Raw genomic sequence first — 19120 nt, forward strand, 5'->3', positions numbered from 1 at the left:
TCAACATGCAACTAAATGTTGTATTCAGGCCCGGATTTAACTAAATGGAGACCCCTACACTTTTTCGAAAGCTTTAATAAAATTCCACTTTTAAAAAAATATGATATTGCTATTTAAAAAAAAAAAAGCCATATTTTAGAAAGAAATAGATTACTTGTAAATTTAATGTCCTATTCCTTCTTTTTAAAATTATTTAATATGCATATTTTAGTCAACAAAATATTTAGTTTTTCTTTATAAAAACTTTAGCTCATTGACCGTCTTTGTATTTTGGGTGTTGGTGACAATTATTGACATTCCTTGTTCCATATGCTAGGGCAAATTTGTACAAATGCTCCTTCTTCCCTAGTGCATGGAATGGGTTGCCTGAGCTAGCCAGGAAAACCAGCGACTTGGCAGAATTTAAGTCATTGGTTAACATGCATGACTAGATGCATGACGCGTACGACGTAATCATTTTCTTTTTTGAAGTAACGTCCGTATTTTATAAGATAAGATATAAAATAAGATTTCAGCTATTATTGAGTTATGTTGCCCAATATTGACTATTAAGAAACATTGTATATTATTGAGTATGAAAGACACAAAGATAAAGACAGTTTTATTTTCCCGTGTGCTACGATAAATTCGTACAACTGCTCGTTCTTCCTTAGAGCTATTAGAGCATGGAACGGGTTGCCTGAATCAGACATGAAAACCAATGACTTATTAGAGTATAAGTCTCTAATTAACATTCATAACTAGGTCAACACGTGCATGTATTATGACGTAATTTATTTTTTTCTGTTAGGAACGTCCTTCTTTAATTATAAGAAGGTATATTATGATATTATCGTATTACTAGATATTTTCGGATATTTCGATAACTTACACTATGTGACTCACCATAGTATTAGGTTGAGTTGACTTAGTGTTATGGTGTGTGTGTGTGTGTGTGTTTCTATGGGGATGATGGGAAGAGGCTAGCGATTGGCTGTGAATGATGCAACATAGGTGGCATTGTCATCACTTGGTCTTAGTTAGGGGGGACGACTCCAGAACGTGAGACTGAAAGGTTATGTTATTGTAGTGACTTAGATTCTGTTAAAGAGTATTATTACTAAAGTCTACAATTTTTTTTTTGATTTCATATCAACTTGATTTTTTAAAAGTATTATAAATAAACTGTTATTTAGTTTTGTTCACAAAAGGAAGTTATTCAAGTTATTTGAAGTTTTATTAGTTAAGATACATTTCGCCTACAAAGGTTTAGTTGTCTACCAGCAGTATGGTGCTGCTAACAGCCGGTAATAACACTTATTGTTGCAGTAAAAATAATAGATTAAATCAGTGATGCCCAAAATACGGCCCGCGGGCCACATCCGGCCCGCGATGCAGGTCTAACCGGCCCTTCAGAACTTCTCTCCGCAATACAATAAATGGGAATGTAAAATGTATGATTAAAAAACTAACCAAACCGTGTCCTTGCCATTTTTAGTTGACTTCTTTTGGTAGCAACGTGATTGGTAGCTTGCTGGTTAACATTGGAGTGTTGAATACATGGGACTGCCGAACAAAAACTTGGCTTTGAGTGAACACAATAAATAGAAAAATGGACAGATTTTTTTTTGTACAGAATACATAAAGTATATCTGTTTTAATGGAGTATTTGCATTGCAGCCTGTCATTCAGAAGTTTGAAACGTCCAACTAATTGCTATAGAATTAATGTTGGATACAACTTGTTTCTATTCAAAATGTCGTCTGCTCTATTGCTTTTCCATTTTCGCAATGATGTGGCCCGCGACAAGAGTGTGGGGAATTTATTTGGCCCGCGGGCTGTTGAAGTTTGGGCATCACCGGATTAAATAAACAGCATATTTAATATCTGCCTTAGTTGTTTTTTTATATCATAATATGAGTACACTTTGCGACCAGAAATACATCACTAATTAAAATCATCTAATAGGCATCACACCCCAGCCATAACAGTGGGAGTCCGATAGCAAAATAAGCAATGTATCTTATTATATACAAAGTTTCCGTAACTTTGGAACAATAAAAGCAGAAATCAAAGGAGCAATGCCGGGGGCGGGGGGGGGGCAGGAGATAATTGTAACAAAAGGTGCATACAATGTTATTTTAAGTAAATTAGATAGCAACATGCATTTGAAAAGAGTGACCGTGAAGTGGGCCTTACTTACAATGTTTTTAAAAGTATATTTAATGAAATATAAGAATTTGGGAGACGGCTCTGTAATCCAGTCATCCAGTCATGGTCCGAAGACGCTGTTTTACAGCTACATAGTTGTCTGGAGCAAACAGATTGGGATATGTTTGTAAACAACTGTCCAGACAGATGAATTTACCACAACTGTTAATTCGTACATCCAGTTGTGTGAAAACATGATTGTGCCAAAGAAGAAAATTAAAACATTCAGGAATAATTGACCCTGGATGACCAACATTAAAAATTAACATTACGTCATCGAGAAGTACACAGAAGTCTTTTTATAAAGCGCTGGTTATGAGTGTGTATGTGTTTTTCGTGTGTGAATATCGCTCGTATGTGCATCAATATCGTGCATCTTTATTGTTATTGTACAGTAGTTACGCTGAGGTTGTCAATTGTAGTCAAACCAAATTTCCATTTGATTGGATCAATAAAAGTTATCTTATCTTATCTATCTTAATGTTAGCTAAACAGACTATCTTTGGAATGACCGAACTATTTATCTTTTTTTTTAAAGGTACATAATATACAGTTTATCTTACCTCATATTGTGTTAATTTCAACATGACAAAATAGTTGTATGCTATAATTGCTATTAGAATTCAACATCTCGAGACTATCCCCTACTGAACCAAAGAGGAACTAATTCTCTGGTCCCAATCAGTGTCTAACAGTGGAAACCAATTAATGAATGTTGATTGGTATAAGTCCATTGGAAGTCAAGCCTTTGATGTGGCTAACTCCGGTCCTCTGGTATGGATGACCCACCACGTCCCAGCTTTGGGTACCAGCGTAACCGTGGTTATAGACGTGGTCCAACATTTGTGTGATGGTCATGCCGCCGCCATGTTGTGTCCAGAACTCGCCAGCAAGGATTGGCTTGGAGACTCCGTAGTCTGAGAACGAATTCGTGAAAGCTGCTTCTTCACTGAATTGGTTTTGCAAGGAGTACGAGTGGAACTATTTATCAATGTTATTTTTTTTTAAGGAAACCTCAGAATTTGCGCTATTCAATTTTAGCTTTATCATCATAGGAATCCTTGGGCCTTAGGCCTTTTTTCTATGCCTCTTCTTTGGGCTTTATAAGCCTCTTTTATGGGCCCTCTTGCCTCTTTTGTGGGCTTTTTAAAAAAACAATTTTTATATAGTTTTTTATTTGTAAGTTCTCATAATTCACAAGAATTAAATCATAAACAATTGAAAAGTGATTAACCTAAAAATATGATAATAGTAATAGAAATACTATTTAATATCAAAGACATACTAAAAAATATGGAACGCTTCACGAATTAGCGTGTCCTCCTTGCGCAGGGGCCATGCTAATCTTCTCTGTAGCGTTCCAATTTTAGTATATGTACTGCTATTCAATGTAAATTTTTAGTTTTGTCGAAAATGGATTTGTCCTAATAGGAAGGTTGAGGAGAAATACATTTTATACACAATCTTTTTGTTTTACATTTAGATTTTAAGAAATTGAATATTGTTCTTAAACATTGTTGAGTCTAGCTAGGGCGAGCTTCTACTGGGATTCCCCGATGTGTCTGACTACTTAGCTTTGCGGCTTACGAATTGTTTTGATGAGGGGGGGGGGCAAAGGTGGGTGTGGGGAATTACACATAGACGATGTTAAAAAATACATCAATAGTCTTGAAGCTTCGTTCTCCAAAGTATTGCATAACATTGTTTGTTTGTAAAATGTTTTACATGTTTCGGATGTTCCTTCAGAGTTGAAGATAATTACTTCCTAGTCCAAACCTCCCGCAGGACGACGGGGGATGGGAGCGGGCAGGGTTTGAACCCTGGACCACCGATAAATCTGAACGACAGTCCAGCGCGCAAACCGCACGACCAGGCAGCCATCCATTTTACTGTATCATAGGATACCCAGTTTCTTTCTTGTTAACCCATAATCTCTTTCTCCTCACCTGGGATTATTTTGTTTCCACCTGGTTCACACGACATGGCCTCCTTCAGTCACCGACTATGGATCATGTCCTAGAAATGAGATGAATGCCTGGGCATATGATTGGAACGATGTCACCCACATGTAAGTTTTCTCCCTCTCCACGCAGCTGATTACTACATATAACAATATTTGTATCCAAAGGAACGGCAAGTGCCGATACAGTTTGGGGTCAGAGGCTTCGCAGGTTCTTCCAGGGTGTAGCACAGTGTGCTGCATACTGCCTAATGATCGCCGGCTCCGGATTTTTTCCTCAGGGTTGACTCCCGAAACCTTTCCTTTGGGTATAAATGCAAGGCAGCGGTTTGAATTCAGAGTTTTCCATTCTCCTAGGTGGGTAGTCAGTCAAGGCTAATGAGCGCCTGCCCGAAGTTGACTACTTTAGGCGCCAATTACTCGTCTTTGCCCCTTCTTCTGTCAGTGAAAACAGTTACGCCGGACTCAATATCTGAGCCTCACGTGAAGGCCAGGAGTTGGACGTTGTCAGAGGCTATTTGAGACACAAGCTTTCAGGAAGCATTATATAGGTAGTGGAGTGCTTATATTCATTACCACTTCCGGTAATGACAACCTTGCGGAACCACCCGATATCCACCGTTTAATAATCGCATCCCGAAAGTCATTCTCTACCGGCAACTCGCGTCTGGCTCAAGAAAAACTGGTCGCCTCCGCCTCAGTTACATGGATGTAATAAAACGGGACCTCAAATCAGTGAACGTTGATACTGACCATAGGGAAGACATACCCCTAGACCGCACTAGATGGAGAGAGATGGTGACCAAGAAAGCTGTGGACAGCAAAAAAAAAACATGGGCCTCAGCTCTGGAAGAAAAGCGTGCCATACAAAAATTGGCCGACTCCTCTACCACCAAAGCGAAAGCCACCTCAACCTGCGATATTTGTGGACGGGAGTGTCTATCCAAAATAGGGATCCAGTCACGTGAAAAAGTGTTCTTCGAGATGAACCATAGTCGTTCTAAGACTGAAGGAGGCCAATAAAAATAAATACGACTTGGGGAATGTTATTCTAAAGTGCCTAATGTGCAACCAAAAAGAGATATAGGGCCTACTTAATAGGATTGGTGATTTCCATACATGAAGGAAAATCCTTTAAAAAAGCAAACTATTTGGTATCATTTGGTGTTATCGTTACACAAATGACGGAAGTACTGGCATCCGAAGTATATTAATAAACCATATAAACCTATTCTATCCAGTTGTCAGCACTGAAGAATCAAATATCTATGTTCTTTTGCTTACAGCACAAAGTAATTATATGATCTTAAGGGCGCCTCTGAGTCTACCAAGATCTAATGGGCACCTGACATTAATTGATTAAAAGTAAAGGCGGTTGATCGTTGTGCTGACCACGGGACACCCTCGTTAACCGTGGATCGCATAAAAAGATGACCTTTTACATTATCTGCCCTATATAAGTTTTATAGCAACGGCGTCAATATGGTGTCCTTGACATTGTATATTTTTATATTTATTTCAAAATCGATACCCATATTCTTCTTTTCATAACAATACTTTGGTACTTTTTTTAAGTACCCATTCAATCGACAACAAATTTCTTCTATTACTGAATATGGCTAAAACGAACGTAAATGGTATCTTAAACAAGAAAAACATTAAAATACTTTCTTAACTTATATTAAGTGTAAATGTATCAATTAGTTTGGATCAGTCATGTCATTATATGTGCGATAGACCTGGACCTAATAAATCTCTGCGATTAGAAATATTTTTACAAATTGTTTTTGTTGAGCTTTCTCGGTGCGCTATGATCCTATCTCTTGTCTGGGCCTGTTGTGAAGGCACGAGTGAGGAAGTGCTTTCGCAATGAATGTTTACATGATCGCTTTTTAAATGCATAAAAAAAATGTTCCCTAAGGATTCAAGAGTTCTCAAGGGGACTCATTCAACTTATAATTAGCCCATCTGTCAAGTACGATTTCTTTCCCTTGTTCAAGATACCAAACAAATAATTAATTAATTGTGTTGTCAGGTAAAACGAAGTAGTTGTGAAACTTTTCAGCTTCATCCGAGATTGGGTGTGGGAGAAATAACGTGTACTATCGTTTTACCAGACAGACAGACAAACAGACAGAGTGAGTTAATGTAAGCTTTGTAAAAAAATAAAAATCTACTGTGTTTATAAAGAGCCGGTTACTGTCATTAACTTTTGATATGAATATCCCGTAGACGTAAATATATGATATCTAGGCTAGAAACTGGAAACAGATTCTTATCCGCGATTGATAGATTTACAGACCTATATAAGGCTATATATATATATATATTTATGTACGTAACTCTTTTTCAGTCTAAGGGAACTCGCCCCAATCTGTTCTGTCTTAGAAAAGTAATGATCTTTAGTTTTCAAAGTTTAGAAATAATGCAACATCATTTCTCGGATTTTCTTTAGAATGGTCTATTAACTCTTTCTCTCCGTAATTATTTACCACATTCTGGTGAAATCAACGTTGGTATCGTTAGTTAGGAGAGAAAGAGTTAATCACAGAACTATATATTCACGCAAATATATGAAACAATGCCATTTCCTTTCAGATAATGTTTCAAAAATCCTAGATCGAAATAATTCATGTCTGTTGATTTTTATCATTTAAATAGATTGATTGCCGTGATCTTTCTAGATTATGTATGTAAAAATTGCAAAATCCTATACTCTTAAGCGAGCAATTCTTGTATGTATGTATGTATGTATGTATATATATTTATATATATATATATATATAAATTTTATTTCGAAATCGGCTCTAACGATTTTCTTTAAAAGTTCATGGTATGTGCATAATAGTGAGAAAAAAATTCTCAACTCATTGGCCACATCGGGAAAACTCGAGGTCGACCGTTATATCGGTTTGAAAATGCCTCATTATCGAAAAATTAATTTTGGCTAGAATGTTTTATGAATGAAAATTTTCCATGACGTAAACGGGAAAAACGCTGCTTACGTCACTAGGCTTATCGCAGTACACTAAAATATTTCTTTGCAAACAAGAACAAGTTTTTAAGAACCATTAGACCTAAATAAACATTTGCGCACCATCTTACTGTAGATTAATTTATTATAGAACTATGAAAGAAAAGTAATGAAATAAAATGTGCCAATTTATGATTAGTTATTGTGTTTTAAGTGCTTAATAAATTGTTTACTCTTTAATTGCGTAGAGTGGTGTAAATACCTTTTACATTGTTGTTTTTTTTTTTTGCTGGTGACCTCCAGCTGTCTCTTTCTGTGCTATCTTCTATGTCAGCTAAGGCAAGTTGGCGCCTAAACTGGTCTTTTAAGCGTTACGGTGCTACGTCGACCACTTTTTAGCTCACCAAAAAAGACTGCCTTTGGCATACGTTCGTCTGAGATTCGTCTCCCATACAGGATACTGCTCTGTCCTGCGTAACTGTCGGACTTAAAGAATTCCATCTATACAAAGGACGCGGATACACATTTGAGACCAAAATAAAATCTGCTGCCGAGGACAGACGCAGACGCTAAAAGAAAATCTTATTCGATCACCGCGGACAATGGTTATGCTTGCCCTGTATGTGGCAAAATATGTAGGTCACAGCTGCAATCCTCATTAATTTTCGGACTCGAAGACAAGCCTTATTATTATTATTATTTTGCTGGTGAATTATTACCATGTGTTCATGCTTCGGTGTCTACTGTCCTGTACCAAAACAAAGGAAATGGTCATAACACAGCTTCTCTGCGCCTTAATTGCGAACTTCTTATAGTCCCACAGTCAGGCTGGGAAGGGCACGTATCCCGTATGGGGGACGAACATATTTTTCGGCGTAACAGAGATGCCCCACGGAAACGTTTCTTTAGAAAACTAATGCAATGATTTAAGTCTATTAAGAAAAAATTTGCCATTTTACTTTGTCACAAAGTGCCTATTTTACCCTATAACGTAGAGATTTGCGTCACTTGATGTTTCGTACCAAAGCCATAATGAATGTATAGTAATTCCATAATTAAATGTCTGAACGTAACCATCTGAGAAGTAACACTGCAAAGACTTTCTTCCAAGTCAATAATAGTAGGCCTACAATAGTCTTACGTAAAAGATGCATTGTAAAACTATAAGACGGATGTGAGATGTGGTTGGTCTAGACTATAGGAGGACTTAAGAGACTTTATATTTAATCGCCATGTGCAATTACATTTAGAACTAACAGAACACTAAAGCAACTCTTCAGATTAGTAGTCTTTATCCGATCGTTCATTTTCGTAGCCCAATAGTTTTACGCGAAAGAAGCAATGTAAAACGTTAAGACGTGAGCTGTGGTTTACTATAGGCCTACTGTTGGGGGGACTTTCTATTCAAATCGCCATGTACTATTACATTGAGAACTGACAGAACGAAAAAGCTACTCTTCGGATTGAGTCTAAACCCCATCGTTCATTTTCGTAATTACAACAATATTCCCAAAATGACTTCGGGTATATATCCTTCCTTCACAAATTATTCATCCGAGCGAGGCTCGGTCACCTGATATTAATAATTATGAGACGAGAGTACTCTTATTTTTTTAGTTCAATTATTAGATCTAGATCTAAAAATTAAATTATATGTTATATAGATTAGGGTTGAAAAAAAAAACAATTTTACTTCTAATAACTAATTTACAAAACAACGCCTTGTTTCAACTTTAAAAAAAATTTTCACATTTTTTGTAATTGTAAAAGATCGTGTCCAGTCTAGACATAATAATATATATAAGTCTATGGAATATCCCCAATAAAAAAGCTGGCCAGATTTTTCAAAGAAGCTATGTTATCTTTTGTTTTAGAGAGATCATGCCTGTGCTGACTTGCAGAGCTGAGCAGTAGATTATCATCTTCAGTCCTACAATAGCGCCCATATCTCTTATAGTGAAAAGCTGCTCCACGCACTGACACGAGTTGGCCATGGTCCTGAAGTCTAGCCTAGAGATCTGCTAGCCTCCGTTGGATACCATGCTAGACCCGTGCCCAGGGGGAGACCAGTGGTAACGCCAGGATGACAGTCAGGGGCCGTAGACAAAAGGCCCCACCTTCTGTCCTGGTCTACGCCTCTTTGGTGTTGTGTTCAGTGTTGGCGGTGCCGGTGCCGGAGGTCAACGTGACCCAGTCGCAGGGCTTGGTAAGTACATCTTTTTTTTTTTTTTTACATAATTTTGTACTAGGAGATTTTATTGGCATATAAATCTTAGACAACTTAGAATAGCGCTCTGTAGTCACATGAATCAGCGCTCAGCGACATGAACCACAGTCGTGACATTATTCTATAATTAACTCTTTCTCTCCGTAATTATTTACCACATTCTGGTCGAATCACTGCTGGTATCGTCAGTTAGGAGAGAAAGAGTTAACACAAGTATATATCCATCACCTTCACCAATACCTTAGTCTGTTGGACCGTTGGGGCAGCACACGAGATCTGTTTACCGTCTTTCTCCATTCCTATCTAACATTTGGATCGAACCACTTTCAATGACAGGCCTGACAATTCTTTTATGTTGTCTTTCCGTCGCTTTCTCTGTCTGCCTCTCCTTCTTTTTCCTGGTACTGTTCCCTGAAAGGAGGTCATTGCGAGCCCTGAGGATCTTGTAATATGGACATCGATCTTTAGTTTGCGTTTTTGACAGTAGTTAGCAGGTCATATGGGGTCCAATCGATGTACAAATCATGTCCCTAATCTCTTCGTTTTTGATACGGTCTTTGTATGTGACTATTTTAATACAATTGTTAAAAGAACTATTTACCTTTCATGCGAGTCACATTGGTTATTAGGAATTCTTTATTAGTATAATCTATACAGGATTTTTTAATCTTTCAGAAGTGACCTTTGCATCTTTTTTTAAGCCCATTACTATAATATAGTGAAAATCAGTTTTCATTATTGCTTCTAGTTACAACGCTTATATCAACTCACTCTGTCAGTCTGTCTGTCTGGTAAAAAGTTTGTACAAGGTATGTCTCCCACAACCATGCTAGGATCATGTTAAAAGTTAGCAGAATTATTTATCGGCCTAAGCAATATATAAATCAACGAAAAAAACAACAACCAATCAGTTAATTAATTACTGGCAAGACAAAATACCAGATACTGAGGCCCTTCGAAGAGCGGGTCTGCAAAGCATCCACACAATCCTGATGCAGTCTCAGCTGCGATGGGCAGGTCACGTCTGCAGAATGGAAGACCGCCGCATCTCTAAACGACTCTTGTATGGCCAACTAAGCGAAGAAAGCGCTTCAGGGACACCCTCAAAGCTTCTCTGAAGGCGTTCAGCATAGACCCAGCCACCTGGGAGACAGAGGCACATGACAGAGCATCATGGCGTCGCGCTGTGAAAACTGGCGCACAGGTTGCTGAGGAAAAAAGAACAACGCTGGCAGAAGAAAAGCGCCAGAGAAGAAAAGCAAGGCCAATGACACTAGCTTCAGCTGGAATAACCTGCCCAGTGTGCGGCCGAACATTCCGGGCTCAGATAGGTGTCACCAGCCACATGAGGAAGCATAAAACCGCAGTGCAAAGTCCTCAGCCCCCTGGATGACAAAGTGGTCATCATCGAACCACGAGGGACGAACTATAATAATAATTATTTTGTTGATACCAATATAGGAATTAATCCTTCAGTATTTACAGCTATGGTTTAATTTGTCAGGTTTTGTCCCCTTAAATAATTGTAGACGTTATTTCTCCCAGACCCATTCTCGGATCAAGATGAAACCTTAGACAATTATTTATTGTACCAGAAAAAACAATCAATTTAAAAATTAACCATTTAAACGATTAATTATTGATAGTTAATAGTTTGATATCGAAAAAGTGAAATAACCTCTACATTCTTGATATATATAGTTGTAAATGCGGGGTTCTTCTCGTTAGAAAAGCTTTTTATAAAAGATGTTTCATATTTTGCTTGTTAAAATCTAAACGTGACAGACTGATTGACAGACAGATGACAGGTCCACAGGTCCATTATACAAAACTTAGCTTCTCTCCTTTATTGGGGTCACTATAAAATCTCACAAGCATATACAAATTTTATATGCTTGTGAGTCTTGGACGCTGACTGCAGAGCTAGGGAGGAGGATCCTAGCAATGAAATTGAGATGCTACAGAAGGATTCTGGGTATCACATTCAAAGACCGCAGCACAAACCAAGAGATTAGAGACAGGGTTACTGCAACGATCGGACCCCATGATGACCTAGATCTACTAACTATCGTACAAAAAAAACGCAAGCTTTAAATCTAGGGCCATATTATAAGATCTTCGGGGCTTGCAAAGACCTTCAAGGAAACAGTACCAGGGAAAAAAAGAAGAGGCAGACAGAGAAAGCGATGGGAGGACAATATAAAAGAGTGGACGGGTCTGCCATTGAAAGAGGTTCTAACTAAATCAAAAGACAGAGAGGAATGGAGAGAGACGGTCGACGAGTCTTGCATGGTGCCAGAACTGTCCACTAGACTAAGGGATAGGTAAAGGCAAAAAGGTAACAAAAAAAATCTAGATTTAAGTGACCCAAAAAAAAAAAAGAAACAGAAGCTTCATAACAAATTGCAAACAATGTGGCAAGAAACTGAATGAATATTGGGCTAAAGTTCCTTGTCCATTCTCTCCCCTTTCTCTCTCTCTCCCTTTTTAAAATTCTATTTTGACTTCTCCCTTTCACTGATAACAGTCTGCCGATGGTTCTCAGTATGCTGTCACAATGTACCCCCAGTAGCCAAACACTGGACACGCCATTATCATCGTGCTGTGCAGGCAACTAAGGTCTAAAAAAAAAAAGTTTCCCCCTTTCAGACCTTGTGGTCTATAGGACAGATGATGTAAAAGGTCATCTGTTTCTGTTGCCTACGGTCAACGAGGGTATAATATGGCCTGCACAACGACCAACCGCCTTTACTTTTCCCCAACAAATGTCAAGTACCCATTAGAGCTGGGTGGACTCAGCGGCGCCCAAAGATCACCGGGATTTGAACCCAGTACCTGCAGATTCAGAAGCCAAGCGCTTAACCGCTCAGCCACCAAGCTCTAACATGTTCAAGTCGTCAAAACTTGTATTCTGCGGACCACCGAGGGTAAGCTCGTATAGAAATGAAAAGCCAACCTCTCGTTTTGTCGTTCCATGTAATTTAAAAGTTGGAAACCAAAGGTAATTAAAGTGCGCATATGTACCTACGTATATGCAAATTTGATCATTGTTGCTTCAAGAAAATCAACTTCCTAAAAATTAAAAAAAATTCCGGAGTCTACCTTGTTATGGAGTGTGTGTGTGTGTGTGTGTGTGTTTGTGCGTTTCTATGGTGACGGTGGGAAGAGGTCAGCGATTGGTTATGAATGATGCAACATGTGGTCTTAGTTAGGGGAGACGACTCCAGAACGTGAGACTGAAAGGTTGTTTTATTGTAGTTAGAATTTTTAAAGAAATATTATTACTAAAAGTCTAGTACATCTATTTTTTTCAAGATATTTAAGTTATTTGACGTTTCATTAGTTAAGATATACTACGCCGGTCGCCGACAACGGTTTAGTTGTCTACCAGCAGTTTGGTGCTACAAGTCAACGCCCGGAAATAACACTCCTATATTATATATTGAATATATCCACTCCGTTCTGTTGCCCTTCTATGTAAATTTGTTATGTATGTATATCCTCAAATCCAGAGTGTATTATTGATTTCTGTTCCCTCTGTTACTAAACCAAAAAAAGAATGGCTAAACGAGCAAGGGCAGATAATCTAATTTCTATTGATTATACACATTTATAACAGGGGGAGAGAAACACGTTAGTACCGCTGGGATCATAAACATCCATCAAATGGATAAATGTCTAGAGTCATGTGACTGCTTTCTCATTCTGGGTCTCCCGCTAGGCAACTATTTGTTATTGTTTGATTATCTTGTAGGAGATTTTTCATTGTTAATTTCTAAAGTTATGCCCCTTGTTAGCGTTCTGATTTTTAAGATCCGATTTATATTTTTAAATTAACTGTTAAACGTAAAGAGAAGCCTTTTCAGACCTTGTCGGATGGAGTGAAGTTCATGTGTTTTTATGGCCGACGGTTCACGAGAGTGTCATGTGGCCAACACAATGACCAACCGCTTGCAAAGTTCAACAGCGCTTTTGGTCGCCTCAAACTGAGAGTTTGGCGGAATAGGCGCAGAGTACGGAACAAAAACTTAGATAGACCACCAGGACAACGGCTTTGACCGCACAAGATGGGGGAAAATATGCAGGTCGAAACTGGCTTTGCGTAGTCATGTGATACACTACACTCAGTTTTAATCTTCGGAGTCAAAGACATTGCCATTATCCCAAAGCTTATATCAATTCACTCTGTCTGTCATTGTATGTCTGTCTGGTGTCTGTCTGGCCAAGAGTATGTTCACGTTGCTTCTCCGACACCCGATCTCGGATCAAGCTGAAATTTGTGCAAGGTAATTAACACTCATATGACCCAGTTTCTAAACAGGTGGGCTTAAGATTTCAGACCTAAGGACGTGTGCAGCGTTGTTTGTTTGTTGACTTATAGCACCAAACTGCTGGTAAACAACTAAACCCAGTGGTGTAGCTAAGGTGGGGGAGAATTTTAAAAACCTCCGGGCCTCCACTTGAGGGGGGCCCCAAAAGTTTGTTTTTTTTACATTAAATATTAAATATTTCGTAAAATACAGGGGGCCCCCATAGAGGCCAAGCCCCTCTGGGCCCCGAAATGATTGTAAATTCCTAGCTACGCCCCTGACTAAACCGCTGTATTATATGAAACTTGAAGTATCTTGAATAACTTCTTTATGAGCAAAATAAATATAACTTTTATTTAATAAAGACGAATTCAACGTGAAATGAAATAAAACTTATATTTTTAAACAACTCTAACTCAAAACAAAAAAACACGTCATTTCACTCTTGGCAATCTGGAGTCGTCTCTCGTATTTAACACGGCTTACGATAGTGCCGCTTTTCTTGCATCATTCATACATTAATTCCAACAATTCTCTAACTTCTCACCGTCAACATAGAAACACACACACATAACAAGCGGGTAAGGAGTTTACGGGAATTGGGCGTCCACTCTAACATAGGCTGGCTTGGCAATGTCATGCTTTTAGTGATAGGTCTGTATAGGTATTTTTTTACCAACATTTGAACAAGTACCACAATTAGTCAACCGTTCTTAACTTCCTATCCATTGTTACTGTTGAACCCTAATAATTCAGCGACAGACCTAAAGTTGTTATTCTTGTTATTCAAAATGGCTGCAACCCGGACCCATTTATATGGCTGCCTGGTCGTGCGGTTTGCGCGCTGGACTGTCGTTCGGACTTATCGATGGTCCCGGGTTCAAACCCTGCCCGCTCCCATCCCCCGTCGTCCTGCGGGAGGTTTGGGCTATGAAGTAATTATCTTTGGGCATAGTAGTGCCCTGTGCATTTTATCATCATTGAAGTCCTCAAATGGTGACACTTTTCATAATTATTTCTGGTACACATGATTACGTGAATCAATATGTTTATGCATTTTTTTTTCTTTTGTTACATTTTTATTTGTTTCCTAACAAGATAATTATGTTAAAAATCGGTTTTAGCTAATGTATATATGACTTCTAAAAATAGAGTCTAAGCATGTGAACTTTTACAATAATTGAAAGCTGCTTTAAGTGTTTATCTTTTTGTTTCTCAATTCACTCCCTTTGTTCTAAATATAGGTGAACCCAATGACCACAATGTTGTCTTTTGCGGTGCCGTGTGTCGGATTCACGTCTATTTTCGGCCACACGATTTTGATCCTCATGTGGACAGAGTAGCCCCCTCCGCCCCTTCCACCCTCGGGGGCCGATAGCGACATCACAAGAGGATAATGATTTAGTCAGACTGACTTTTTGATTGCTCAATGTTGATAATATGTAATGCAGTGACTGGCGTTCACGTCAAGCGCGCGCGAGAACACACACACACACAGAGGGGGCATGACTCGCGTCGGAGTTGGAGTGTGCGCGTGTGTGTGTTTGAAGTGAATAGTGTGGGTGGAGATAGCTGACACTCTCGCTCATAGTGAGGCTCTTGACATTAGTTGTTACGTCAGTAATTTAATGAGTAGACTTAATCAGTCTTATGCCAATTAAAAATACAATAAATTTATTTAAAAAAAACACATTAAAACTTGTACAAAACACAAAAAAAAATATATAAAAAATTATTTATAAAAATTAAACAAACACCCTAACTAATTGGAAGAACTCCACGCTTACAGCTTTACCTCTCAATAATGTAGACGTTATTTCCCTTATTCGATATTAAACAAAAATAATTAATTACCAATAATTAATCCCTAATTGGTTATTTGTTTTAAATCTGATTCATGTTTTGTTAGATACAGATGAAAAAAAATATTTTAAAGTTTCTGGGTGTGGGATAAATAAAGTGTACAAGTGTCTTATGGGACCAAACAATACATATTTAGCCATATCTGTGAATAATCACTGAAACTGAAGAAATAATTTCCCTATTTCCCTTTTTCTGTGACCTTTAAACTGAGCTTCTGCGGTTTCATTATGCACTTTGGGCTAATGCTTCGAGGGGACAGACAGCATCGCTACAAGGGCCATATATTGCCCGCGGGTCGTAGTTTGAATAAAGTAAGTACAGCTCCCCTTTCAGACCATGCGGTCTATAAGACAGATGATGTTAAGGGGATCTGTTTCTTTGCCCAACGGTTAAAGAACATAACGATCAGGGTGTCATGTGGCCAGCACAACGACCACCCGCCTTTACTTTCCCCCCAACTTAAGTCAGGTACCACTTTAGCGCGAGCACGCTATTCTGCCTCATCGTTGAAACGACCATTAAAGGAAGTGGTTAGGCTAAATGAGTAGCAAAACAAAACTCCCGTGGGGGTGACCACGGGTAGGCGAGAGTTTACCCACTGCACGGAGCGGAGTTGAAAGATAATCCATGCGCCGTTCCTCAAGGGGCCATTACACTAATGGCGAGCCCTCCACGGTTAGCTTGGTACACCATAGGAAAATGGCGGATATCCCCGGTGCACTCGGCCTCCGGCCATGTCTAGCCCATGCGCCCGGGGTGCCAGACTAATCGGAAATTAGCAATGCTTTACATAGGCATTGACTTGGGTCTCTTCTAGACAGAACGGTTTGTTCTCGCAGGTTGTTTTTTTTTTTTTTACTGTTTGACGCTTAGAGCTCGAAAAGCCTTCCGCTCAGCTATTTGACGATCTAACGGTACCCATTAGAGGTGGATGGACTCAGGGGCGCCATAAAAAATCCCGAAGTTCAGAATCCCATTCTTCGTTAAGATTCCAGCACAGGACCCAGGTTGGGAAGCCAAACGCTTAGGCTTAACCACTCAGCCACCGCGCCCCCCTCCATAGTTTGAGTATCATTGATCTAATACATTATAGCTAAAAAAAAAACAAAAAAATTTATTCCGTCTAAAGTTAGTCTAAACGCTTGTTTAGTTATTTGTTTCCTATCTTTGGATTGTTTCTATTACCTTTTATTACCGTTACCGTTTTCCCTAATTACTATTTTAGCAATTAGTATTTCCTTACGTGGCCATTTCCGTTTCCGTTAACTGCAACTAAAGTAGGCCTACCTCTTTGTTCGTAAAACGGTTTCATATTGATCTGTTGTCTGCTTTATGTGTTTTGACTTAAAGTCTTCTGTGAAGATATGCAGCGCCGCCTACACTAGGGTATAATTTAGTGTTCCGATCTGTTCGAAGCTGAAGATGAAGTGGATTACCGGAAATTGCAGGGATGTCACGGCGTGTGAAGCGTCATTGGCAACAGAATAGAGTGATGCCCCTTAGAATACTGCAATTATATGTATACATTATATATATTATACATTTGTGAATGATATATAATATATATATATATATATATATATATATATATATATATATATATATATATATATATATATATATATATATATATATGGTTCTCTGTCTTTATGGTAACAATATGATTTAAAGTGGATTAGCACAATTGGCACCATTACAGAAAGAACAAATAGGTAATACAGTCGTCAAGAACCTATGAATACATCCATTATAACATACGAACAGACCTGTATATTGTAAATATTGTTTCTCAAAAGTAAAAAGAGTGACACTCACTCCTATAGTTTTATGTTGGAGTGTTCAGAGGAGTTGTCCTTTATATAAGATGAATTGTACAGTGGTTTCTAGATCAGGCAGATTTCAACATCTAATAGATCAGCGTTTCTCAAACTTTGGGGCGCACCCGACGTCCTCTCAAGGTGGGCGTGACGTCCTAAAAAAGGAGGGGTAGGTGGGGTGGGGGGGGGGGACAAGCCAGTCAATTAATTTTTAAAAGCACTTTTTTTTTTACTTCAATTCCCTTTATCAATCCATGTTTGAATTTTAACTAAAGAAAATGATGTTTCAAATATAATAATTTTAAAAAGACAAAGAGACCTTGTTTTATCTTCTAATATATGGAGTCCAAACTCTGAGAATGGGAAATGGGATGTGTACTAGACAGAGAGACAGAGTGAGTTGATATAAGCTTTGTAACATTATAGATACACTCCACAACAGTATGCTTGCCTTATTAATTTTTGAACAAGCTTGCGATAACAATGTTGATTGGCTGACACACGGCCAGATATTTATTTTCATACATGGCGGATAAACTATAATTAGCAAGTTTGTATTTTCTTTTTGGTGCATCCGGTGTACAAACTGAAGGAAGTGTTGATAAGCTATGTGTTTTTTTAAAGGTGAATTCCATTGAGTAGGTATATTGTATCACTGTCATGTAATCCCCCATGTTGATGAAGCTATCAAAAAATCAAACAAAGCATTAGGGTTTATTAAAAGAAATTTCTCTAAATCAAATAAGAACATAAAACTAAAATGTTATTTAACCTTGGTTAGGCCAATAATAGAATAGGTATCATCTGTTTGGGACCCCTCAACTCAAGAAAACATTAAGAAACTGGAACAGACACAAAATAAAGCAGTGAGATTCGTAAGAAACGAATATTCACATTTGACTAGAGTAACACCTTTAGTAAAATCACTAAATTTAGAAAGCCTTCAGGATAGAAGACTCAAAAGTAAATTAGCAATTATACATAAAACACTGAACCATAATCTCCAAATATAAAAACAAAATTTAATAAAATACTCAGAAAGACACAAAGAGAAAGGTCCATTCCTCATTACATATGCTAGGACAAATTTGTACAAATACTCCTTCTTCCCTAGCGCTATTAGAGCATGGAATGGGTTATACTGCAGAAGCCATTGTTTTAAGCTCTTCCGTTTGGATATTTAGTTAGTTGACAACTTTGAACTTTAATTTAGCGTCCTTCACCACGGCCGGCCTTAGATGATTGGAGGCCCTAGGCGAAGTGAATTAATTAACACTGAAAAAATAAAATTACGCAATATGTTTCAAACATTGTGACTCCAACAAAAGCATTGGGCAGATGTTTTTCAATTTCGTGTTTAAACAAGATGGTTTAAGTCTGCTGCGAGGCTCCCCCCACCAATCGGAGGCCCTAGCCGGCTGCCTAGTTTACCTATGCCGGCCCTGCCTTGATGTTGTTTAGTTTATCATGGACATCTCCAGGGGCGGACTGGCTATATGGGCATTCGGCAAATGCCCGGTACCAAAATGGCCGATAGGGTGACCTAAAGGTCCACATGAATGCCACTTTGGTACGTATTAAATTGTTAATAGCTTTATAACATTCTCTGAGCGTCGTTTTAAAAAAAAATCGTTTATAGACTACATTATAGGTCCTAAATAGTCCTAATACTAATTTAATTTAAGACATTTTCCCAAAATAATGTAATAGCCTACATCCGTAGAGAAGTGCAACTTGTAAGCTTCATCCTTTTAGGGCCCACACACTTAGCGATGAAAA

General features: G+C 38.3%; 1 protein-coding gene and 1 non-coding gene across 3 annotated transcripts in view; one reads left to right on the plus strand and one right to left on the minus strand.

Annotated features, from left to right (window-relative positions):
- LOC106051365 (matrix metalloproteinase-24-like) overlaps positions 1-19120 on the plus strand; it is a 100143-nt gene that overhangs the window by 22927 nt on the left and 58096 nt on the right. For both annotated transcript variants that reach the window (XM_056011931.1, XM_056011932.1), the window contains exon 2: positions 8999-9330. In XM_056011931.1, coding sequence (XP_055867906.1) covers positions 9208-9330 — 123 coding nt within the window. In that variant the 5' untranslated portion in view covers positions 8999-9207. The remainder of the gene's footprint in view (positions 1-8998; positions 9331-19120) is intronic.
- On the minus strand, positions 3478-3584 carry LOC129923228 (U6 spliceosomal RNA). The gene has a single exon (XR_008775155.1). It is a non-coding gene; the product is annotated as a U6 spliceosomal RNA (small nuclear RNA).

This window comes from Biomphalaria glabrata, chromosome 15 (assembly GCF_947242115.1).
Source record: "Biomphalaria glabrata chromosome 15, xgBioGlab47.1, whole genome shotgun sequence".
In the NCBI taxonomy this organism is placed as follows: domain Eukaryota; kingdom Metazoa; phylum Mollusca; class Gastropoda; family Planorbidae; genus Biomphalaria; species Biomphalaria glabrata.